Source organism: Macaca fascicularis, chromosome 2, assembly GCF_037993035.2.
Source record: "Macaca fascicularis isolate 582-1 chromosome 2, T2T-MFA8v1.1".
NCBI lineage: Eukaryota > Metazoa > Chordata > Mammalia > Primates > Cercopithecidae > Macaca > Macaca fascicularis.
The window spans coordinates 83,077,536-83,103,039 of NC_088376.1; the positions used below are offsets into that span (position 1 = coordinate 83,077,536).

At 36.7% G+C, this 25,504-nt stretch overlaps 1 protein-coding gene across 9 annotated transcripts in view; it reads right to left on the bottom strand.

The window, feature by feature from the left end:
* Positions 1 to 1,217: 1,217 nt before the first annotated feature.
* The window catches only part of PLD1 (phospholipase D1), a 205,492-nt gene continuing 181,205 nt past the window's right edge, over positions 1,218 to 25,504 (bottom strand). For 6 of the 9 annotated variants that reach the window (XM_065540177.2, XM_005546385.5, XM_045386628.3 and 3 more), the window contains 4 exons: positions 20,763 to 20,897; positions 15,029 to 15,182; positions 5,657 to 5,774; positions 1,218 to 3,701 (listed from right to left, as the gene is read on the bottom strand). In XM_065540177.2, coding sequence (XP_065396249.1) covers positions 3,477 to 3,701; positions 5,657 to 5,774; positions 15,029 to 15,182; positions 20,763 to 20,897 — 632 coding nt within the window. In that variant the 3' untranslated portion in view covers positions 1,218 to 3,476. Of the gene's footprint in view, positions 3,702 to 5,656; positions 5,775 to 13,639; positions 14,758 to 15,028; positions 15,183 to 20,762; positions 20,898 to 25,504 lie in introns of those variants that run through there. The other 3 variants (XM_074031403.1, XM_074031404.1, XM_074031402.1) reach the window with 2 other exon arrangements.

A 25,504-nucleotide genomic window follows, 5' to 3' on the forward strand; every position in this document is an offset into this window, starting at 1 on the left:
GCTATCTGTACAAACAATACGAAAATTAGCTGGGTGTGGCAGCATGCACCAGTAGTCCCACCTACTCAGGAGGCTGAGGTGGGAGGATTGCTTGAGCCCAGGAGGCAGATGTTGCAGTGGAGATCACACCACTGCCAGCCTGGGCCACAGAGCAAGACCCAGTCTCAAAAAAAAAAAAAAAAAAAAAAAAGAGAGAAAGAGAGGAAAGAAAAGAAACAAAGAAAAAGAAAAAAAATATAAGAAATGAGGAGAGATGCAGAAAAAGTTCAGGCTCTATATACATAAAATCTATTTTTCCTAGTCTTACATCTGCAAAATGACTTCTCAGCTTGTTGTTTTCATCTGGAAAAGTATTAATTCATGATATTATAATTTCCTAAGTTCTTACATAAGAAATTAACTGTCCATATTTTGAGGACCTATAGATGAAATTTCCTTTCAAAGGTGCTTTGAAAATAAACATTTTGTTTTCCAGTATGCCACACAATTATCTAATGACCAGCTCTACATGCCTCCCTGTGATGCAGTACAGGTGGGAATTAAAAACATCCCACTGAAGGGTGAGTCACGAGCTGGACACTAGATTTAGAACAAACGCCTGCGCCAGACTTGCTATGCTAAGGCTATCCTCCGATGACCGACTGACCATGGCCAATCTGAATAGCTTTAATAGACCATGGCCACTTTCCATCATTCATTTTTTGTAATACTAGAATTTTTCCCCCTTGAAAACAAAAATTATTACAGAAATTAGCAGGATGTCAGGTATATAGCATTTATAGGCATTTCAAAATAGTCACTTTGAAATGTTGAGCAGATTCATGATAGATTTTCAAGGCTTTGAATTATTCACATTTTAAAAGGTTTATCAGATATTGCAATGTTAAAGATAAATTATTTGAACTTCTAGTAGGTAGTAATGGTGTCAGAGAATGACAGGTAATTAAGTCATACAGTACATCTTGTGTCCACATTTCATGCAATTTTTGCAGAATGCTGTACTATGTAAACTGCTACTGCAAAAAAAAAAAAAAAAAAGCAAATATTGCACTGAATTTTCCATAAAATCCCTCCAAGTAAATCTTATCACCTCTTTGCAGATAAGCATCTTGCCTTTGGGAAGATGCAATAGAAAAGAAACTTGCCATAGAAAGCAGTAGTAAGACTTCTTATATGAAGCTAAGATTTTCATACCATTAGCTCTCTCCTTCACCTTGTTTATTAATTCTACAAGCATTTATTGACATCTTCTATGTGCCAAGCACTGGTCCAGGTTCTGGGTATACACTATGAACAAAATACAGTGAAGTCCCTGCCCCATGGAGCTTACATTCTAGTAGGGGGACAGACGAACAGATAAATACAAAATACCAGAGGGTTCAAAACAGCTTAGAGATATCTTGCCTGAAATCTGTTTACTGCATATCCTCATTCTTGGGCAATGATAAAGTGAAGAGAGAGGCCAACAGTAGGCTGCAGCAATGTTGCTAGTCCCAGCTCTACCATCTACATACTGAGTGGATTTAAGTGAGTCCTCATCTGATCTGAGCCTCAGTTTCCTCATGTATAAAATGGGGAGAAATTGGATTAAATTACTTATAAGGGAAAGGGTCCTTTCAACCTTCTATTTTTCACGAGAGTAGGGTGCTCAAAATCAAGAGCCAGTTTGTTGTTTCCTCTAAGGTTTAAAAAAATATTTAAATATAAAATCTAAGAAATCCTTAGCGATCCTATACACTCAATACTTCAAATGCCAATCTAAACTTCTTTCATCAATAGCAAATTCTTATTTATAATGACTATAGAATGAAGTCATTTTACCATCTAGAGCCATATGAAAAATAAGTTATTTGCTTATAAAAACATTCATTTTTATTATTGGTTACAAAATCTCACCTTATTTGTGAAATGTTCCCTAGCTATGAGATCTTCTCCTTGATGTGACACTATTTCTCTCTTCCGCTAACCCCTATCCCTGACTTTGTGCTCCTGTTTAATTTTTCCAACTGAAGTATTAGCTTCATGAAAACAGGGATCAGCTGCTTGCTTCTCTGAAGAACAACCCAAACGGGAGTCTGTCCAGGTAATCCATAGACACGTATAATCATTACACCTGCACTTTGTTTTACAGGGACAGGCCTTATGAGAACCCACATTAACTCTTCAGACTGTCAGAGTTGTTCTGCTTAGTAAAATTCAGTTTACCAAAGGATACTCTATCATCCGAAAAGGAAAAACACATTTCCAGGATAATTCACAGACTAGGGCATTGGAACTTCACTGGAAGCCCTGGTGAGAGGGGTTAATATATATTTAATAATGCAAGTGAAATAGCACATATTTTATAATCAATTAATTTTTCTCAAAGAAGATTATGTAGCAGTAGAGCTGAATGTCAAACAAGGTTAGACTCATACTAGCCTGGTAGGAGTTACGATGCCTCTGATTCTCTTGAGAAGACAAATTGTATTCACTGGTTTGATTTTGAAATGTAGAAATCAAATTTCAATCAACCCAGCAGCTAAGGATGACAGGAAATTTTATAGGACTAGAAGGAATCATCTTCTCTTATCTGGATCTGATCCCCCTTGACACCTTGGGGGTTTCCGAAGGCTGTGTGCTCTCAGTTTTATCTGGTTGCTATGTAATCAAATATCCCACACGTGTTTTTACATTTGATCAGGTGGGCCTAATCACAAGGACTCATCTTGTCAGTGCCTTTGGGAGCAAAATGAAATAAATCTCTGTCTCAATATTGGAAGTTATTCCTTCCTGTTGACTCGTGGTATCAAGATATAGTATCAATGTTATCAGAAGTGCCTACCAGAGTCTACTGTGTAGGCTAAAGTCTGCTTTGTTCGTACAGTGACTGAAAAGGAATAAGGACTATGTCATCATTTGGGTGAATGTTACTACTTCAGGACCAGATGAGCAGGGGCATCCCAGGTAACCATGAAAAATCTTGAAGCAGCATTACAACTTCTAGTAATAAACAATTTCTCAAACAGTGCCTGTATGAACTGCAAGATGAGGGCAGGTCCAGCTATACACTGGCTGTGTAAATGAAGATCAGAGAAGAATAAGGAGATTCAGACATCTTTTGGCAATCTAGATCACAGTTATAGGTAAATTCTTGTTACAAAGGAAACGGGTTTTGGTATATGTTATGGAATTTGAATATGTGTTTTACTCAACACATACTCAAATGAGTATATGTATATACTCAACGGAGTACATGCAACCAACAAGAATGCAGCCCCCTTTTTACAAGGTTAGGCAGAAGGAATTATGAAGCCTTGCTGACGTTCAGAGTCCTTACATCAGTATGACTGCAGCCCTCCCCAGTCATTCCAAAAGGTCCTTGGGTTGGATACGAGAATGCATCAGGCCTGGCTTTGGCTATGACATCTCCAGGAAGTCACTGTGTGCAGTGTGGTCTTCAGGGTAGAAGTCCTTGAGCTACCAATGAATATCTCTTAAGTCCAAACCTCCATGGGCACTATGGCCTCTTTAGTTCCAACAGAAGGCAGTAGGCTTTCTTCAGACAAGAAATAAAAGGGGAATTGCACCAAAAATCCACGGATCTTCTTCAGTTCCTCCTCAGCTCGAATGGGATCTTCCTTAGCTAATATGGGCTTGTTTATAAAGTCTCTCAGCTGAATTAAATTGTGTACTTCATCATTGGGAAGGCACCGGAACACCTGATTAGAACATAAATAGAAAAATGAACAAAAAGTTTAAGAGCGAGCACATGCCCTTTATGGAAAATAATTATTCCAACAGACAAGACCTCTGTTGTATGAAGCATATTATTAGTCTTATGTTACAGCACAGACCTGATTTAAGAATTGGTTATCTTATGTGCTACAAATAAGTAGATTTGCTTCCATTTTAAAAAGTCATGGCTAGTGGCAAGAAATTACACTAATGTTACCCCACATTAAAGTTAATTTTTTTAATAATAATCATCCCTGGATTTCACTGGAGATTCTGGTCTAAGAATAATATTGCATGTTATATTTTCCCTAACTTTTCTTGAAAGAGGTTCATATCTGTGCCTTTACATAGCATTATCAATTGTTAATATGTAACACTTACTTTGCCAGTTGAAAATGAGTTTTGGATATCATAACACTTCACCCCTGAATACTTCTGCATGTATTTCTTAAGAATAAGGACATGTGCCTATATAATCACAATACTATTCTCACACCTAAGAAAATTAATTATATAATGTCATTTAAGTTATGCTTCATATTCAAATTTATCCTGTTATCCCCAAAATGTCTTTTATAGATGTTTTCCCCCAAATCCAGGACTCAAATAAGGCTGTGCACTGCATTTGTAAAATTACATTTTAATGACTCTATGCACATGGCCTACTTGATCACAGCCTTCAGTCCTCAGGATGAAATAAGGTTATACAGGGGCCAGGAGCATTGGGTCATGCCTGTAATCCCGGCACTTTGAGAGGCTAAGGTGGGTGGATCACTTGAGGTCAGGAGTTCAAGACCAGCCTGTATAATACAAAAATTAGACGAGTGTGGTGGGCACCTGTAGTCCCAGCTACTCGGGAGGCTGAGGCAGGAGAATCACTTGAACCCAGGAGGTAGAGATTGCAGTGAGCCGAGATCATGCCACTGCACTCCAGCCTGGGCAACACAGCGAGACTCCATGTCAATTTAAAGAAAAAAGAAAGAAAGAAAGAAAAGAAAAGAAATAAAGTTATACAGATAGTAGACATGTTTCAGTAAGAGTAAGTCTCTCTGCTGGAAGGAGCTCTAAGACAAAAATTGCGTATTTTCCCTAATGTTTTTAAAAGAGGTTCACGTCTGTACCTGGAAATCATGAAGAAGAACACAGACTTCTCCAGCTTCTCACAGATGGTCAATTAGTCTTGGCTAGAACACAGCTTGTATATTTTTCCCTGATGGGCAACTAGCTACTTTTTGAAGTAACTTGTTCCACTGTTACACAACTCTGAACTCTTTTACATTTTTTATTATAACCAAAGGGTAGACTTCACAGGCGATACATTTGGTATGCATCAAATGGAGCTGGTGTTAAAACACCTTTCTAAAACTAGAGCTGTCCAACAAATGACATGTCTTGTTATTAATATTAACAAGCTTCATCATAAGGATGAATACTGTTTACTATACACTATGTGCTAAAAACATTCACTAGACTATTCTTTGTCCTCATAACTACCCTTGTGAATATTCCTCCCAATTTATAGGAGAGGAAAAAGAAATTCAGAAAGTCAAGTCACTATATACAAGGTTATAATACCAGCAAATTGAGCTAGGCTGGACTCAGCTGTGGCTTATTTTTTGATGTCATCTGCCCCTCTTCTCTTTGTCACTAGACATGTACAAAGGCTGGGTAACCAGGTGCTAAGGATGCTGCCGATGGGATTCCTGCGTCACAGGAGAGATTAGAATGCTGCTAAAGACTTTTCTAAACCAAAATCCATGATGCTTTTTGCTGTTGTTTTTCAGGGTCCACAAAGAGGCATTTTATTACAACCTGGAAATGTATTAGTTTTTTTACATGTATTAAGAATACCCTGTACCGATAATATGCAGAAATAACAATATGCTTTTTGTGATGAGATTCAGTGAAAAGAAAGGGGGGAGGAATATGTGAACTTCACCTTGTCATAAATTGTAGCATTTCGAGCTGCTGTTGAAACCCACACCTCCTTGAAGAATTTGTCACTCACTGGATCCTGAATGTCCTCACTTGGGTCATCAAGATAGCCAAGGACGACCCTGAAATACAAGTGACCTTCACATTGAGTAACTGGGATAAAGCAGTTTGTTGCAGGATATATGTCTATTATTACCTATCTCTATATATGCAAATATATATATATACATATATGCAAATTATTTGAGAGACCATGACCTGGCTACTCGCATATCCTCAGAGTGCCTGACATAAAAGGAACTATTATCTGAACTGACCTTACATAAACAGGGGACTAGACATAACAAAAACTTCTCAAGCAAATGAGACAAGTTTTAGAAGTGATATTTGAAAATTATAATAACCCTTGTACTTAGAGAAGCCTTTAGGATTAAAAAGCACTTTCACCTTAATCCTGTGTGGTAGACAGGACAGATGATTCTTATTCTGTAGATGGGAAACTAACATCTCAAGGCACACTAGTAATGGAGCTAGAACTCAAACTAAGGGCAAAGTCCTTTTCCCACATACTTGATGGGCTGAAATAATACCAAGAAGACCTGTGCTATCTGGAAAGAGCAATAGGAAAATTGGCCTTGTAAGGGCTTTGGCTTTTATATTAAATGAAATGGAGAGTGTAGACGTCAGTGCAGAGGAGTGACAGAATCTGACTTACATATTAAAATACAGCTGCTGTATTGAGAACACACTCTAGGGTGCAAGGGTTGAAACAGGAAGCCCATTTAGGAGTTACTCCCATAATCCATGTGAGATACGATGGTGGCTTGGGCCTGGGTGGCAGTGGAGATGAAGATAGACCCAACAGGTTTTACTGACAGAGTGAATGTGTAGGGTGTGTCAAAAAGTGAGGCGTCAAAGATGACTGCAAGGTTTTTGTCTTGAGCAACTATAATAATGTACAACTGTAGTCGCCTTTAGCTGAGATAGGGAATTCTGTGGGTAGAGCTGGTTTGTGGGAGATCAGGAATTCGATTTTGAGCCTATTGAGACATTTATAAAGACGCAAGTGGCAGTGCTGAGTAGGCAGCAGATAAATGCAACTGGGGTTTGGGAGAGAAGGCTTGTTTAGAGATATAAATCTGAGAATTGTCCTCACGCATGTGCTCAAAGGCTGTATTTTTTTCTGAGTTCACCAAATAAGTGAGGACAGACAGAGGAGAGGACTGGGTGCACATCAACAGTAAGGGAGAGGAGGAGGAACCAGTGAGGCTGGAGAAAAGCCAGAGGATGTGGGATCCTGAAACCACACAAAGAAGTATATCAAGGAGAGCTGTCCAATTCAGATAAGAATTGACCACCGGATTTAACAACTAGACATCATTATATTGTTACCCTCTTTGTATTTAAATAAATGTAGATTTGCATCATCATTTTAATGGCTGCAGAGTTTCCTATCATGTGAAATTTATTGAACCAATTATTTTATTACCGACTTTTGGGTAATTTCCAATTTCCCATTATTATAAACAGTGTTCCAGTGAACATAGTTGATTCATCAAAAGTGATTTTGTACATTTCTGTGATTATTTCATTAGAAGAAATTTTAGAATTAAAATTCTTGGGTCGGAGAATATGCAAATTACTGCAAGAAAGGCTGTACCAAAAACAAACACTATTAAGCATGCATATGTTCCCAGTGTTCTCCAACATTATCAACTCCTGAAAAAGTACAATTCTGTAGATATTAAAGGACACTCATTTTAGTTTTAGTCTGCACTATTTCCACTATATAAAAAATTTTTTTAATGGATCTGGCACCATAGGATTCTTGACTTTTATAACCTCAAAGTTCTGTTTCCACTTCAAATAATGCCTCCTTCAGACTACGTGACAATAACTTTTTTAAAAAAAGATTTAAGAGATGTTTGCACATAGACATTGGCTGCTAATTGAGACCCAAAGCAAAATTTTACTGCATCAAATGTGAATGACAGTACAAATGATGACAGTAAGTCAATTATTATAATACCTGTGATTTGGGCCAGATTTAAGAAGCTGAAAATTGAGCAGAAAGAGTTTTTCTGTGACTTTGTTTTTAAATTAGAGCAAGAGATAAGCCAATGTGTCCACCAAACTATCAGGTAAGGGCTTGTTTGTAGAAAAAGTATTTAAATAAGTCTAAAACAGGCAATATATTATTTTCCCTGTCAGTATTTTAATTATAAGAAATTTATATTAAATGCAGAGTAAAAATAATATGAAGTACTCTGGGTGTTCTTTTGAGGACTAAAGTTTGAGAGAAAACTAGTTTAATTTTATGTTGATGTATTTAATGAAAATTATTTAATATTTGCTTATTCATCACAAAAAGTGGGACAGTAGGAAAACCACAAACAAATATTTCTGTTCTTTCCATTCCTCATATCTATCACTTTAAATGATTCTGAGCCCTAATTGTGTGGACAATGGTTTCTCTTGAGTGATGGTTATATCTGCAAAGTTTGGATAATTTTCTAGGACTTGAACTGTTCAGCTCACAGTTGTGAAATTTAGTACATGTTTGATCCTGTCTCTATTTAGAATTGATTTCACATTGAAATATGTCTATTTCTATTTTAAAATAGGCCAGATGGAAAACGGAGTGAAACTGCATTTTTTAAGTGAAAAAAATGGTTGTAGTCAAGGCCACAATATTTATCTTTGGGAATGTTTCCTAATAAAAAGAGGCTAAAATTGACAGAACGTTTTTGTAGTGCTTTTAAATATATTATCTGCATTGCCATTGGGGCAAAGTGAAAATAATTGTTTAAGAACTGCCTCTTTAACACAATTTGAAAGATGCAAAGAAAAAGCACCTAGAAACAAAGTTAGCATAAGTATAGGATCAGCATAAAAAAAAATGAATTCTTTACTGTAGAATAATCTTCTTCCCCACCAATAATAAAAATCTAAAGCTTTATTGAAGAACAATAAAATATTCATGTAAATTGAAGCCTATTCCTTGTTCTTCAACAAGATGACTCAATATTATAAAGGTGTCAATTCTTTTCATTCATCTATAAATCTGCTGTAATTCCAATTTTATAAAACTAATAAGAATTTGAGAGAACTTGAGTAAACAATTCTAGGCCAGGCGTGGTGTCTCACTCCTGTAATCCCAGCACTTTGGGAGGCCCAGGCGGGTAGATCATAAGGTCAGGAGATCAAGACCATCCTGGCTAACACAGTGAAACCCTGCCTCTACTAAAAATACAAAAAGTAGCCGGGCGTGGTGGCGGGCGCCTGTAGTCCCAGCTACTCGGGAGGCTTAGGCAGGAGAATGCCGTGAACCTGGGAAGCAGAGCTTGCAGTGAACCGAGATCGCACCACTGCACTCCAGCCTGGGCGACAGAGTTAGACTCTGTCTCAAAAAAAAAAAAAAAAAAAAAAAAAATTCTGAAGTCTTTGTGTAAGAATCAATGTTTATGAATAACCAAGATTATTTTGAAAAGGAATACTAATTTGAAGAAGTGGTATGGCAAAAAGTAGTGTTACAATTCACAGCCACATTAATAACATGGTATCACACTGGCATGCAAGTAAACCGACTTTCTATATAGCATAACAGAGAGACGAGCGAGAAGCCAGAATAGATTGTGATTCAGTGTATCTTAAAGGTGGACTGCGGATAACAGAGGCAAAGAATCCTACTATATATCATAAGGTTCCAGATCAGCTGGTTAGTTGAGAAAAGAAGTCAGGACCCCGACCTCACTTCTTACACTAAAATACACTGCAGATGTTAATTGTAAAAAGTAAAGTCAAACAAGCACCAGGAGAAGATACAAGTAAATGTTTAATCTTAGGCTGAGGAAGCTATTCTAAGCATATAGGAAAAGGCAGGTGGGAACAAAAAAGAAAAAAACAGATTGATTTGATTAATTAGAATTGAAAAATTTCCCCCAAATTCTCCAAAGATGACTAAAAGACAACAGGTAAACCAAATTTGCAACACATATGACAAAGGAATAAGCATCCTACACATATTTCAAATACTTATAAATCATTAAAAGGAAGTTAAAAAACAACCTCATTAAAAAGTGGGCAAAAGACAATGAAAAGACATTTTTGAAAAGAAGACATACAAGCGGCCAAGAAACATAAAAAAATGCTGAACATCATTCATTATCGATAAATGAAAATTAAAACCACAACAGGATACCATTTCACACCAATCAGAATGACGATTACTAAAAAGTAAAAAAAAACACAGATGTTCGTGAGGATGAGGAGAAAAGGGAACGCATATACACTGTTGGTGGTAATATAAATTAGTATAACCTCTATGGGAGGCAGTATGGAGATTTCTCAAAGAGTTAAATATAGAACTATCATTCAATACGGCATTCCCACAACTGGGTACCTACCCAAGGTGTCATAAAAATGACACCTGCATTTGTATGTTTATCACAGCACTATTCACAATAGCACAGTGTTAGAAGCAACCTAAGTGTCCTTAAGCAGACAATTAGATAAAGAAAACACACCCACACGTACATATACACACACCATAAAACACTACTCAGCCATAAATAAGAATGAAATCCTGTATTTTGAACATAGTGTTGGAAGTTCTCCCTAGGGCAATCAGGCAAGAGAAAGAAATAAAGGGTATTCAGTTAGGAAAAGAAGAAGTCAAATTGTCCCTGTTTGCAGATGACATGATTGTATATTTAGAAAACCCCATTGTCTCAGCCCAAAATCTCCTTAAGCTGATAAGAAACTTCACCAAAGTCTCAGGATACGAAATCAATGCGCAAAAATCACAAGCATTCTTATACACTAGTAATAGACAAACAGAGAGCCAAATCATGAATGAACTCCCATTCACAATAACTTCGAAGAGAATAAAATACCTAGGAATCCAACTTACAAGGTATGTAAAGGACCTGTTCAAGGAGAACTACAAACCACAGCTCAGGGAAATAGAAGAGGACACAAACAAATGGAAGAACATACCATGCTCATGGATAGGAAGAATCAATATCGTGAAAATGGCCATACTGCCCAAGGTAATTTATAGATTCAATGTCATCCCCATTAAGCTACCAATAACTTTCTTCACAGAATTGGAAAAAACTGCTTTAAAGTTCATATGGAACCAAAAAAGACCCCACATTGCCAAGACAATCCTAAGCCAAAAGAACAAAGCTGGAGGCATCACGCTACCTGACTTCAAACTATACTACAAGGCTACAGTAACCAAAACAGCATGGTACTGGTACCAAAACAGAGATATAGACCAATGGAACAAAACAGAGCCTTCAGAAATAATACCACACATCTACAGCCACCTGATCTTTGACAAACCTGAGAAAAACAAGAAATAGGGAAAGGATTCCCTATTTAATAAATGGTGCTGGGAAAATTGGCTAGCCATAAGTAGAAAGCTGAAACTGGATCCTTTCCTTACTTCTTATACGAAAATTAACTCAAGATGGATTAGAGACTTAAATGTTAGACCTAATACCATAAAAACCCTAGAAGAAAACCTAGGGAATACCATTCAGGACATAGGCATGGACAAGGACTTCATGTCTAAAACACCAAAAGCAATGGCAACAAAAGTCAAAATTGACAAATGGGATATAATTAAACTAAAGAGCTTCTGCACAGCAAAAGAAACTACCATCAGAGTGAACAGGCAACCTACAGAATGGGAGAAAATTTTTGTAATCTACTCATCTGACAAAGGGCTAATATCCAGAACCTACAAAGAACTCAAACAAATTTACAAGAAAAAAACAACCCCATCAAAAAGTGGGAAAACAATATGAACAGACACTTCTCAAAGGAAGACATTCATACAGCCAACAGACACATGAAAAAATGCTCGTCATCACTGGCCATCAGAGAAATGCAAATCAAAACCACAATGAGATACCATCTCACACCAGTTAGAATGGCAATCATTAAAAAATCAGGAAACAACAGGTGCTGGAGAGGATGTGGAGAAACAGGAACACTTTTACACCGTTGGTGGGATTGTAAACTAGTTCAACCATTATGAAAAACAGTATGGTGATTCCTCAAGGATCTAGAACTAGAAGTACCATATGACCCAGCCATCCCATTACTGGGTATACACCCAAAGGATTATAAATCATGCTGCTATAAAGACACATGCACACGTATGTTTATTGCGGCAATATTCACAATAGCAAAGACTTGGAATCAACCCAAATGTCCATCAGTGACTGACTAGGTTAAGAAAATGTGGCACATATACACCATGGAATACTATGCAGCCATAAAAAAGGATGAATTCGTGTCCTTTGTAGGGACATGGATGCAGCTGGAAACCATCATTCTCAGCAAACTATGGCAAGAACAGAAAACCAAACACCACATGTTCTCACTCATAGGTGGGAACAATGAGATCACTTGGACACAGGAAGGGGAACATTACACACTGGGGCCTATTGTGGGGAGGGGTAAGGGGGGAGGGGGGAGGGATAGCACTAGGAGATATACCTAATGTAAATGACAAGTTAATGAGTGAAGCACACCAACATGTGTCACATGTATACATATGTAACAAACCTGCACGTTGTGCACATGTACCCTAGAACTTAAAGTATTAAAAAACAAAAAACAAAAAAACCCCAAAACTTTATGCAACTGAGTGAAAAAAATAAAAAAAGAAATCATGTATTTTGAAGCAACATGCACGGAGTTGGAAGTCATTATCCTAAACGAAATGACAGAAAGTCAAATACTGCATGTTCTCACTTATAAGTGCGAGCTAAACAGTACATACACGTGGATATTCAGAGTGGTAAAACTGACGTTGGAGACTCCAAAAGGTGGGAGGGTAGGAGGTGGAGTGAAGGATGAGAAATTACCTAATGGGTACAATGTACACTATTTCAGTGATAGTTATGCTGAAAGCCCAGACTTCACCCCTACACAATATATCCATGTAACAAAACTGTACCTGTACTCCTTAATTGTATTTAAAAAAAAAAAAAAAAGTTAAACCTTCCAGCATAATGGGCAAAGGACACAAATAAGCTAGGCAATTCATGAAAAAAATTATACATAGCTAATAAACACATTTTTAACTCTAAAAAATGTTAATTAAAATGGTGAAATTCCACGTGAAATCTAACAAATTGGTAAAGATTAAATAAACTCAGTCAAGATAGAAGGAATAAGCCCTCTAAAATATTGTTAGTGATATAACAAGAATAGATCAAAGAAGACAATTAAGAAGGTGAACAAGAAGGTATCCACAAACATACCCATTTTTCTATATCAGCAAAAATATCTGCCAAACAATGCAAGATTAAAGGAATTATGATATCACATACAATAAAATATAATGTAGCCATTAACATATTATAGAAGAATACTCGATGACATGGAAAATGTGTGAAACATTGTTTAAATAATAAAAAAAACATGTAGGCTTGCAACATTCTAATTTTGTTTTAAAAAAGGAATACAGTATATTAATATCTATATAAACAAAAAAGTAGAATGACATAAATCAAATGTTAAAACTGTTAGCACAGGGTAATGGTATTACAGATGAATTTAATTTTCTTACTGGTTTTCTGTATTTGCCAAATTTGTACATAAAAATGTGCTGTAATCAAAAACCACTACCTGCTATAATTAGTATATATTTAAAAAGTTATAAAGAAACTCATGACTTTAAAGAGAATTCTTAAGTTCTCACAGAACTGAAAAGATGTGACATACATTCCAGCTTACAAAAGGAAGTATTTGTCTTCTACATATGCTGCAGTAGGCAATCAATGGGTTAATTGGCAGGGTGCCAATTGTTAAATTCTCCTCTGCTAAACGAAACAAATTAACATTAGAAGCTAATTGAATTATCAACGGTTTGAAAATATTCTTACTGGCAAAACAAGTAGTAACAAAGGCAATAAATACAGCAGTAAACATTGTTAGAAGGTATTGACAGATTTTGAGGGATGGATTTTTTGAGCTACTTGGACAGAGAGAGCAGAATGAATGTCTCTACAACTGAGGCTTCTGTTGGTCTTGGAAGCCAAAGTCTGGACTGGTAGGAATGAGGGAAGTGGCCTCTGCCTTTGCAGGGAGTTAAGTGCTCACTGAGCGCCCATTTGCAAGTGAGCCAGTTTCCAAAAGGGAGCATTAACACAAAGAAAACAACAGGCTGCGGTGCAGTGCCCTTCCCAGAAGAGCATAAAGCCCTGACCTTAACTATATCGGGGCCACCTGCTGCATCCCACTATAGAGGCTGCACCAAAACTGCCTCATGGCAAATATGGTTCTAGAATCATAAAACTGTGGACTTCCTGCAAAGGCCTAGAGTTGGGAGAGTAGTTAGGGTGTTCCACGGCCAGTGGGGAAATGAGTGTCTGTAGGGAGCAAGGGAAAGAGTAAAAGGAGATGAGATTATATTACTTGCTCCTTGTGAGATAAGAAGCCATTGGACAGTAGTGACCAGAGAAGCAACATGATCTAGAAGGTTCTAGAGGGACCACTCTGTTGAGAATAGACAACAGGCGACATGGACAGTTACAGCCCAGCCCTAGAAAGTTCTAAATAACACTTTATTGAATGGACTTATTTAGGATCACACAGCCTAAATGAGTCCAGTTTCCTAGCCCAGTATTCTCTCTGCTTCACCACAGATTAGTTTAAAAGTAGCATCTTCTTGCCAAAGATCAGGGATGTCTGACACCTGGAGTCATTTTAAACCTGAAAACAGAAGTTCCCACATTTAAATTTTACACCAGCAGTCACTGGCATACTCCTTCAATAATTTTTATTATATCCTTGTATTACTGGAATTAATTTGATTTTAAAAACTTAAAGGGAAGCTGGAGGGTTTGACCCGGTCTAGTCCTAAATCAGTTAAGGACTAGTATTTAATTGGCTCACGTCTGTAATCCCAGTGCTTTGAGAGGCCAAGGCAGGAGGGTCATTTAAAGCCAGGAGTTTGAGACCAGCCTGGGCAACACAGTGAGACACGGTATCTACAAAAATTTTAAAAACTTAGCTGGGTGTGGTGATGCGTGCCTGTAGTCCCAGCTACTCGGAATGCTGAGGCAGGAGGATTGCTTGAGCCTAGGAATTCAAGGATGCAATGAGCTGTAAGTGCACCACCACTGCAGTTTTTTCTACTGCACGTGACAGTAAAAAAAAGCTATTAAAAACTATTCACGTACCACCTAAAGTCATTTCTCATACTACTGGTGGTACATATCCTATATTCTGGGACACACTGTTTTAGACGAAGAAGAACCTAGGATGACCCGTGTGCTCAGGGCCAGAGTTCAGGGCTGGGTCCACCGCTGCAGTGGAAATACATCAGAAAGACATACTTTGGCGGACTGACCTAAAGCACTGTAGCCGAAGTCCTTGGGCAAACCGGCCAGCTTGGTACTTTTCTCCACCCATTACTGAAGGAACCGTTTCTGTATCTTGCACAATGACAGCCATTTCACTGTCACGCTTTCCCAGCATACTCCGGTCATTTATGTTGGCAGAGCCTGTAAGGAGAAACAGCGAAGCTGAACAACCTTCCTGACCTCGCAGACACTGTTGGTTGCCCTCCCCACTCAATTGGTCCTTACTAACAAAACCGTAATTTTGTCCAGGTTATCAAGGGAAGATGTGTTTTTAGGGAGGTGGGGCCCTCCCTCACCCAGGGGTGAATCTTTTTTTTTTTTTTTTTTTTTTTTTTGAGACGGAGTCTCGCTCTGTAGCCCGGGCTGGAGTGCAGTGGCCGGATCTCAGCTCACTGCAAGCTCCGCCTCCCAGGTTTACGCCATTCTCCTGCCTCAGCCTCCCGAGTAGCTGGGACTACAGGCGCCTGCCACCTCGCCTGGCTAGTTTTTTGTATTTTTTAGTAGAGACGGGGTTTCACGGTGTTCGCCAGGATGGTCTCGATCTCCTGACCTCGTGATCCACCTGTCTCGGCCTCCCAAAGTGCTGGGATTACAGGCTTGAGCCACCGCGCCCGGCCTAGAAAACAATCTAAAAATTGTGAAATACGGCAAAATGCAAAAGGCTATATGAAACCATGTGTGTAAAACTTAAGCAATAATAAAATAGTCATCACTGAATTTATTACCCAGGCCAAAAACAATATTACCATATCCCAGAAGGCTTTGTGCACCTTCCCATGCATACTTTTCCCTCCCCAAGAGGAAGACTTGATGTTTAATTTTGTATTCATCATGCTCTGAATGTTTTCCTAAACAACAAAAGGAAGAGTTTATTTCTGACTTGTTTTTAATTTATATAAATGGAATCATATAGCAGATAGTCCTTTGAGATTTGCTTCTTCCATTCAGTATTATGTCTTTGAGATTTATTTGTACATAATTGTAATGCATTTCTTTTCCTTGAATGAACATACTAGGGATTTCTTTATTTATTCTGCTATTGATGGATGTTTGGGTTGCTTCCAGAGTTTTGCTGTGATGCACAATTCTGCTGTACATAGTTGTGTATTTGTTTCTTGGTACAGACATGTGTGAGTTTCCCAGGCTCTGTATGTAGGCGTGGGTTGCTAAGCTGCAGGGTGTATGACTTTACTAGGTAACGCCAGAATGTTTTCCAACTTATATACCCAATAGCCGTGGAGGGGAGTCTGTATTGCTCCACAGCCATGCCAATACTCAGACTGCCCAACTTTTAAATGTTTGCCAGTCTGGTATTTTTTAAAACTCTTATTTGTCTCATGTTAATGAGAAGAAACATTTTTTTCATATGCTTATGAGGCTTGGGTATGTTCTTTCTGGTGAAGTTCCTATATAATTGCTTTGCCCATTTTTCTTTGGACATTTGTTTTTTCTTATTGATTTATAGGAGTTTTTTATGTGCTCTGTATATTAAATGGGTTGCAAATATCTTATTTCAGTTTGTGGTTTATCTTTTTATTCCCCTTTACAGTAATTTTAATGAAGAAATTTCTGAATTTTAATGCAGTTGGATTTATCTTTCCTTTCCTTTGTGGTTTGTACTTGTTTTGTGTGTCTCAGAAATTGTGAATCCTTGTGTGGTATGCAGAATAGCAGCTCTCCAAAATGTCCATGTTCAAATCTCCAAAAACTGTGAATATATGTTCAATGGCAAAGGGGAACTAAGGCTGCACATGGAATTAAGGTTGCTAATCAGCTAACTTTAAAAATAGGGTGAGTAGCCTGGATTATGCAGGTGGACCCAATACAATCATAAGGTCTGTAAAAGTGAAAGGGAATCAGACTGAGTTATGATTACAGAAGAATGGGTTGAGACTTTTGGGGGTTTTTCAGAGATAGAATGTTGCTGACTTTAAATGTGGAAGAAGGGGCCATGAGTCAAGGAATGTGGGCAGCCTCTAGAAGCAAGGAAATGGACTCTCCCTAACAGCCTCTAAAAGAATGCAATAGCCCTGCTCACACTCTGATTTTAGTCCTGTGGGACTCACAAGACTAAACCTACTAAACCTAACCTACTGAAGTGTCAGATAATAAATTTGTATTGTTTTAAGCTACTAAGTTTGTGGTCATTTGTTACAGCAGTAATGGAAAACGAACGCACCAACTCTACCCCGTTTTAGTTTGTTTTAAAGGAAAACTGGTTCTTCTATTGAGCACACTGGGCGACTCTGTCTTCTCTACCTACTTGTATTTCCTTTGCCTCCAGGTCAGAGGTTCTCAGCTCTGACCACACATGAGCATTACCTAGGAAGGCTAACAAGGAAACTTCTTAAAAATACCGATGCCAAAAACCAAACCAAAAAAACCCAGATGCCTGGCCCCAAACCAGACCAACTAGATCATAATTTCTAAAAATAAGAACCAGGCATTGGTATACCACTTCATCCCTGTATCCATCGTCAATTCATATTTTTGTTTTGATCCATTTAAAAGTAAATTGCAGACATGAGGAAATATCCCCCTCTTTACTGGGGCAGCCCTTCAATTCCAGACTCTCATCTGCCACAGTGAAGCCTGCCCTTTAAATCCTGAGACTCATGACCTCGACTTAGTTTCTCCTCCTACTCATACTTGTTGATTGCCCCTGAACCTTCTTGTTCCGGTTCGGCCACGTCCATCCTAGTGTTTCTGTTCTCATATGGAAGGAGTAGCTGCCTCTCCTCCAGCCCGTGATCTCTGAGAGGGCAGTGGCGCTGTTTTATTCATGTATCGCATCTGTCTATTGTGCTTTGCAGCAGGTTAGTGAACATTAAAAACAACCATTTCACTTAGTCATCAGGATAGGCTTAAATTTTACTTGAAGGGTAGCTTGGCTTTGTTTAGGAAACCAAATAAATGTGTCTGGTTAAAGGCTAAAATTAAGATGGGTAAGAAAACTGGAGTTGGTCACAGATTTCATGACCAGCAGGGTTACCCAGGGCCACAGGCAATTAAAGCTATGCACAAAAGCGATCTTCAGTGTGAGAAAACAAATATTTCCTCATGAGGAGTAAAATGAAGATAAATGGTCATTTTTCTTATGTCAGCTACTCAATCTTTCTGGCATAAGTTTGCCATGGAAGAAAAATAAATCATACATTACTTAAATCTCCTTTAAATGTTTAAATACTTGCTTAACACCTGTAAAATATTCTCAAACTAACTTCTCAAACTCCTCTCTGAGAATTTTAAATACTGTTTTCTGTGTTAGGAACTTAAATAGGGTGAATGTGTTAGAACAGTAACAATAAACCTGCTTATTCTTGAGTTTCCACCAAGATAAAAAGAACAAAAGAAACTCTGGATTCTTTTCCTTGGGAGAAATCGATTCTCTAAGGCAGTTGGGGAAGGAAAAAAGGAATTCAGCCTCCAAGGACTAGCAAGTAAGACCTCTTTACACTCCCAGGGCCACATCCTCAGTTTCAAAAGAATGTGTAAGAATTGTGTGCAAAATTGATAAAGTATTGCTAAACAAAAGAAATTGGAGTCTTTGAGGGTTTAGAGACTTTTCCAGAAAATAAGTCAATTAAAAACCTCAACAAATTTATTTAACTGTTAGGTCTGGTACCGAAAACTAATTTGTATTTATACTTCATGTAAAGTAAACGAGGCTGAAAGTCAAAATGACCTTTCAAAAAAATATTTACATCTGTCAGTTTTTACTTCAAGGCTTCTGAAATCTTGGTGAAGAAACATGTGGCTTTGTTTATTTTCATTTTTCCATTTCAGGAAACATCAATAGTTTTTATTTCTTACTGTCATTGTCAAATTTAATTCAAAAGTATTCTGAGGTTTGCTTTTGAAGAGCAAGTCAGAGGAGCTCAGGAGAAATAAATGAAATCTTGTGTATTAGTGCAAGTGAGGGAAAAAAATAAACTCCTAAAGAGCTTTTATCCCTATAGACCAGGAGATAAAAGAACAATACTTTTTAATGTGCTATACAAATATTAAAAGTAAGTGTGTGTGTGTGTGTGTGTATCTCATCATACTGTGGTTTACACAGTTTCTGGCTATAGACGAGGAGATAACAATATTATTTTGATGTGCTATACAAATATTAAAAGTGTGTGTGTGTGTGTGTGTGTCTGTGTGTGCGGTGTGTGCATGTATCTCACCATACTGTGGTTTACACCGTTTCTGGCTTTAGAACTGTTTCTTTTCTCTTCAAATCATGTTCCAGATAAGACAGTCTTACTACTCTCAGATATGAGATATTTTTCCTTTTCTCGGTGGAGAATAGAAAGCATATTTATCGTCCAAAATTTTCAAAATACTCCATGGCATTTAGTTTCTTGAATAATAGGAAAGTATCTTATTCAAGCTGATAAACTACATTTTATTTGAAACAGATGAACAGAATTCCCATTAGTGGGAGACATCATCTCTCTAAATAACATGCCCCTCACTGGTTACCTCATTTATCTCGTTGGTCATCTCCCTAAATAACATGCCCCACACTGGTTACCTCATTTATCTCGTTGGTTATTTATACTCTGTCATCCTGGACTTCCAATATGCATTTTATACAATATTAATATTAGAAGTCAAAATAATTTGATGATGGAAGAATGAAGCTTTCTGTGTGTATAAAAGAAGGAAGCTGAACATCTACCTCGCTGATCAAGCTAATCTAATTTAGGTAGAATGTACAAGTTATTTAGGAGAGTAACTCTCCTGAATCTGTCAGTGGGAAGAGACTTTTGGAAAAATCCTCTGTGTATCCTTGACAAGAAAAGACTGCAGACCTTAGTGTAGGGCTACATCCTACCATTAGTACACAATACCCACTTCACCCACGCACATCAACAAAGTTGGACTGCTCTACGTCCTAACTAATGACATGCAAAACATACATGTTAGGAAAAATAATGGCATGCATAGAGGCAGCAATACTTTACCATCCTTCTGATTTCGACTTTTGTACGACTTCAGATCTGTGGTAATGGTTAGGTGGACGTGGTGTAAACACATACGAATTACCACAAGGTACTCACTTAAGATACACTTTCCCTCCTCATTTATCCCCCACCAATCCCTGAAATCTGAGCACTTGGATTGTAAATAAAAATAAGGGGATAGCCGGGTGTGGTGGCTCAGGCCTGTAATCCCAGCGCACAGGAGGCTGAAGTAGAAGAATCATTTGAGACCAGCCTGGGAAACACAGCAAGACTCCCATCTCAAAAATAGCTTTAAAAATTAAAAAAAAAAATAAGGGAGTAATAAAGAATTAGTGAAATCTGGCACATTATTGGACTGCTGGGTTAAACAGCTGCCCCTGGATGCTGCAATTTTCACAAAGTCCCTTTAATTGCTCTATACCTCTGATTTTTCATAAATAAAAATAGTTTAGTCCACAAAGAGATGATAAATGCTTGAAGTGATGGGTACCGCAATTACCCTGATGTGATTGTTACTCATTGTATGACTGTATCAAAACGTCGTATGTACCCCACGAATATATACACCTATTCCGTATCTATAACAATTTCAACAGATGGGTTAGAAAGGACATAAGAGAAAAGGATAGCTTCAGAAATGTTTTAGATATGGTGTTACTGTCTCTTTCAAATGCAAAGGAAGCTTAGGAGGAATAGCAGCAAACATTTTTGCATGGGGTAAGTCAACTGGCAAGGAATACAATAACAGACCATATACTGTACTTACCAATAATAACAGTGTTATCATCAGCAATTAACAACTTGCTGTGGACATAGATAAGCTCGGTGACTAGGTTTCCTTCGAGCTCTGCATGTGTTCTAAGACCACAGAATGATATGTAATTTATCCACTGATTGCCAACTGCAAATTTAAAAAGAAATTACTAAAATTAATGTTAAAAAAAGAAAATAAAAAAAATAAAAAAAAATAAAATTAATGTGACCAAGCTCAATAAATATACATTAAATCTTATTGTTTCTCAAAACATACTACTTAGATTGTTCAGAATAGATTGTATATTATATGTATATTTTTTCTATTTCAGAATTCATCCAGGATTTATTTTTGGTATCTGAATTTCATATTGTCAATCTGAATGGCTATATATATATATATTTTTTTAACTGAAGTATTTTCTGTCTTCCCTTTGCTAAGGCAATCCAAAAAGCTATTCGAATATGAACATTTTATTTCAATGATTTGATGAGTTAACTACTGAAGAGTGATGGTGAACGCTGAGCCAGAATAGATTAACCAAGACTTCAGTGTGACATTTGCTTCTATCCTGCTTGACACTTACTGCAGTTTGAATCAGATGCAAGGTGTGTGCCAAACCACCTGATGCTACATCATTTGTAGCACATTCAGCATGAAGCATCAGTTAAATTCTGCAGACTTTGGGTAAATAAAAATATTGGCAATGGAAAACCATTCCTCCCTTTAGATCATTAAAATTAGGAAATAGAAGAATCCTTACTACATTAGACTTAGAATTTTCTTCAGAGCAAGCAGCACCAGGTTTGTACTTTAAAATATTGCCCTCCATCTCATCACGTGGGGGCCATTCACATGATGAGAAGAAATGCATTCCATACTAAGCCAGCTCATAATCATGACCCCTGGTGTGAATGTTAGTCACAGGATTTTACGGTCTTTCTCCCACACAGCAGTTGTCTTGGATAAGCAAAGTCTGATACCAAGAATAAATGGAGTGGAACCAAACCATCACAAATTCTAATATCAAGAGAGCATACTTTTTTTTTTTGGTCTTTTTTTTTTTGTCTTTAAGAGAATTCGAAGCATAGAAAGGTGGCAGTTCATCTCCCATTTACTGAAGTTTCCATTTATTACTGATGGTTTCTATTTTGCTACTGATACTATTCAGTGTTTCTATTAAGTTTGGGTATCTTGGAAAGAAATCCATTCATAGGTTACATACAGAGATGCCTGCATTTAGAGATAGCTTTCCCCTCATATACATATGAGTGATGTTGTATAGCTGTGTTTGATGAGAGTTGAAATGTTGGTATACTAGTGCATCGTGTGTAAGGGATGCATTTCTAAAAAGTTTCATGTAAATGAGATTTTTGCAATCAACTTGTTCCCCTATTTGTTAATGTTATATTGGAAAGATGCTTCATCTGAAGAATCACCTCCTTTTTTAAGTATTTTCTGATCCATTTCCTTTTTTAAGCCCCTCAGACCTATAAAATTCCTGGATAACGTTTCTAACATAATGCCTAGTATCTTACAAATATTTATATAATCCTCAATTTATTCTACTGTTATACAGGAACTGGATCTTACACATCTTGGTATTCTCATCCATTCACAGTGCTAAAAAAAAAAAAAAAAAGCTGAATAAATGTGTGAGTGGATAAATGACTATTCAGGTGCCAGCTGAAACTAAAAAATATTTTACCTTTTAATTTCTCTGTATCATCTACTCTCCTACAGCTGGATCATGATCTAGAATTTATAAGTTTAAGATACAAAGCAGCTTTTCAAAGGAATCATGGAGCAAGTCCTTTGCTAAAGTAAGTATTTTTTTATAGTAATTTCCACTAAAATTCACATTGAACAATATAGTAGACCAGTGGTTCTCAGAGTGCATGAAGACCACCTCTATGGAACTTGTTTAAAGCAGATTCCTGTGACTATTCCCAGAATTCTGATTCAGCAGAAATCAATTCAGTAAGTTCCCTAGGGGATATTGTTTTTGAATGACACTGCCATAGAGCTTTGATAATTATTTAAGATTAGTATACACTAAGAAAATAATACACCATGACCAAGTGAGATGTATTCCAGGATGCAAGTCTGCTCAATATAAGGAAATCCATTATTAGACATTAAATTGACCAATCTAGGGAGAAAAATAATTATCTTAACAGATGCTGGAAAGCTTTTGACACAATTCAGTATCCACTCCTGATAAAAGCAATGAAGAAAGTAGGAAATGATGAATACTTTCTTAACATGCTGAAAAAATATATAATATATGTATTATACATTTATATGTATATGTGTGTATAATAATTTCAATACTATTTAGCATTGCCTTGGAAGTATCAGCCAATACAGTTGTGTAAGAGAAATCATATAAAAAGTAAAGTCATCCCCACTTGCAGATACTATGAAAACATAACTGAAGAATCAGTAATAAAATTATATCAAATAATAAAAATATTAAATATAACAGGATATAAATTAACATATAGAAATCAACAGCCTTTATACACACAAAACAATAACCACTTAGAGAATATAATCACAGACAAAGCCCCATTTAGAATGACAACAAAGAAAATAAAAGAGATAAACTTAATGGTTCATATGCAAAACTTTTATAAAGAAAAAGTTAAAACACTATCAAGACACAAGAGTAGACTTGAACAAATGGAAAGATTGCTCTTGTTCTGGGATAGAACAATTCACCATTATAAAGATGTCAACTCTTCCCAGGTTAATTTATAAATTTAATGTGATCTCAAATGTATTGTAACGGAAAAAATATCAACAAGTTTTCATGGAGTTAGATAACCTGTAGTTTGTATGGAAAAAATAAACATGCAAGAATAAATTAAGAAAAACAGAAGAGAAAAGCTATGAGTCATTAGCCCTATCAGATATTAACACATACTATAAAGCCTGTATAATTAAAACAGTGCAGATCTAGCAGATAAATAGACAGATAAACCAGTGAATGGGATAGAAAGTCCAAAAAGAGATGCAAATACATAAGGAAATTTTGTATATGATAAAGGAAACAGCTCAAATGATAAGGACGAGGACTTTTAAATAAAAGGTGCTAGTACAGTTCCATAGCCACCTGAAAAAGATAAAACTCCAAAATTTTTTTTATCAAGAATAAACTCCAAATGGATCAGAGATAAAAATGTAAGCAAATGAAACCAGACAAGTGATAGAAGAAAGCAAGCATGAATTCCTCTATACCTCAAATGTAGGAAAGACTTTGTAAGTATCCAAACGCAAAAAAAAAAAAAAGAAAAAAAGAAAAGAAAAAAAGAAAAGAAAAGATTGGTAAATTGGTTAGATTAAAAAAATAACAACACATTTGCATGACACGAAACACCACCAGCAAAAAACAAAAGGCAAAAGACAAATTAGGAGAAAGTATTTGCGGTATATGTCACAGATAAAGAGGTGATAATCCTAACATATAAAGAACTCTAAATAATTGAAGGGAAAAGAAAATCAAAATCTTAATAGAAAAATGGGCAAAAGACATGAATAGACAATTCACACACACAAAAGGTACCTTTGAAAAGATATCCATGGACTCATAATGATAGAAATGCAAATAAAAATGACATTGAGAAATGATTTCTTATCTAATAAGACTGGCAAAAAATAAAAAGTAGGACAACATACTCTGTTAGTGAGAATGGGTTGAAGCCAGACTCTCTCATATACTGGTGATAAAAATGCAAATTTGTACAAATTTTTTGAAGGGTCATTTAGCAATATCTAACAAAGCTACCTATGTGTTTACCTCCTGACCCAGCAATCCCACTCTAGAAATTTACTCTAAATATATACCTCCAACAAATAAGAATATATATGTATATATATTAATATATACACAGTTACCCATTGCATATAGTTCTATTAGAAACATAAAATTGTTGTTGAAGTTAATCTAACTGCTCATTCATAACAAAGTGATTGAATAAACTATGGCGAATCCACATATGGAAGACTATGCAGTGTTAAAAAGAAATGAAGATCTCTGTGAATTAATATGGAGTGATTTCCAGGATATTCTGTTAAATGGAAAAGAAAAGGTGAACAAGAGAATATGCAGTATATTTTTTGTGAAAGAGATCGGGAGAAATAAGAAAATATACACTTATCTAAGCATTTTTCCAAGAAGAAACACAAGATTAACCTAGAAACTGATGAAACCGGTTACCAATAGGGGATGGGTGAGTACAGGGTGAAAAAGATAAAAGGTTGGGGTAGAAACTGAAAGTATAGAGGAATGGCATTTATCTAAATATACTTTTTGTATAGCTCTGGCTATTGGAAGCATAGCTCATGCATTCAAAAAAAAATAAGAGAGATTTTAAAAAACCCTGAAATGTAATATAAACCAAAGCAAATGAACCAAACCAAATGAAGTTAATAACATAATCCAAGCAAATGAAGTTAACAACATAATCCAACTACTTCTGATCACAGACATTTGAGTGTACACCCTTAGGCTAAAGGCAAAAAACACTATAAGCAATTGTTAAACTCTAGTAAGTAGATTCATTTTTCACAGTGGTATGGGCCAGCAATCCCAAAATTATTTTCTGTGTATTGAAAGGTTGAGGAAATACATAAATATGCTGCGGATTAGGGAGCTGTGTTTCTCACTGTGAAAGAAAGGAGGTATAAACATAAAGAGAGGGATGACTAGAAGGAATCCTATGTTGTGGGATTGGAATTGGAGGTATCCA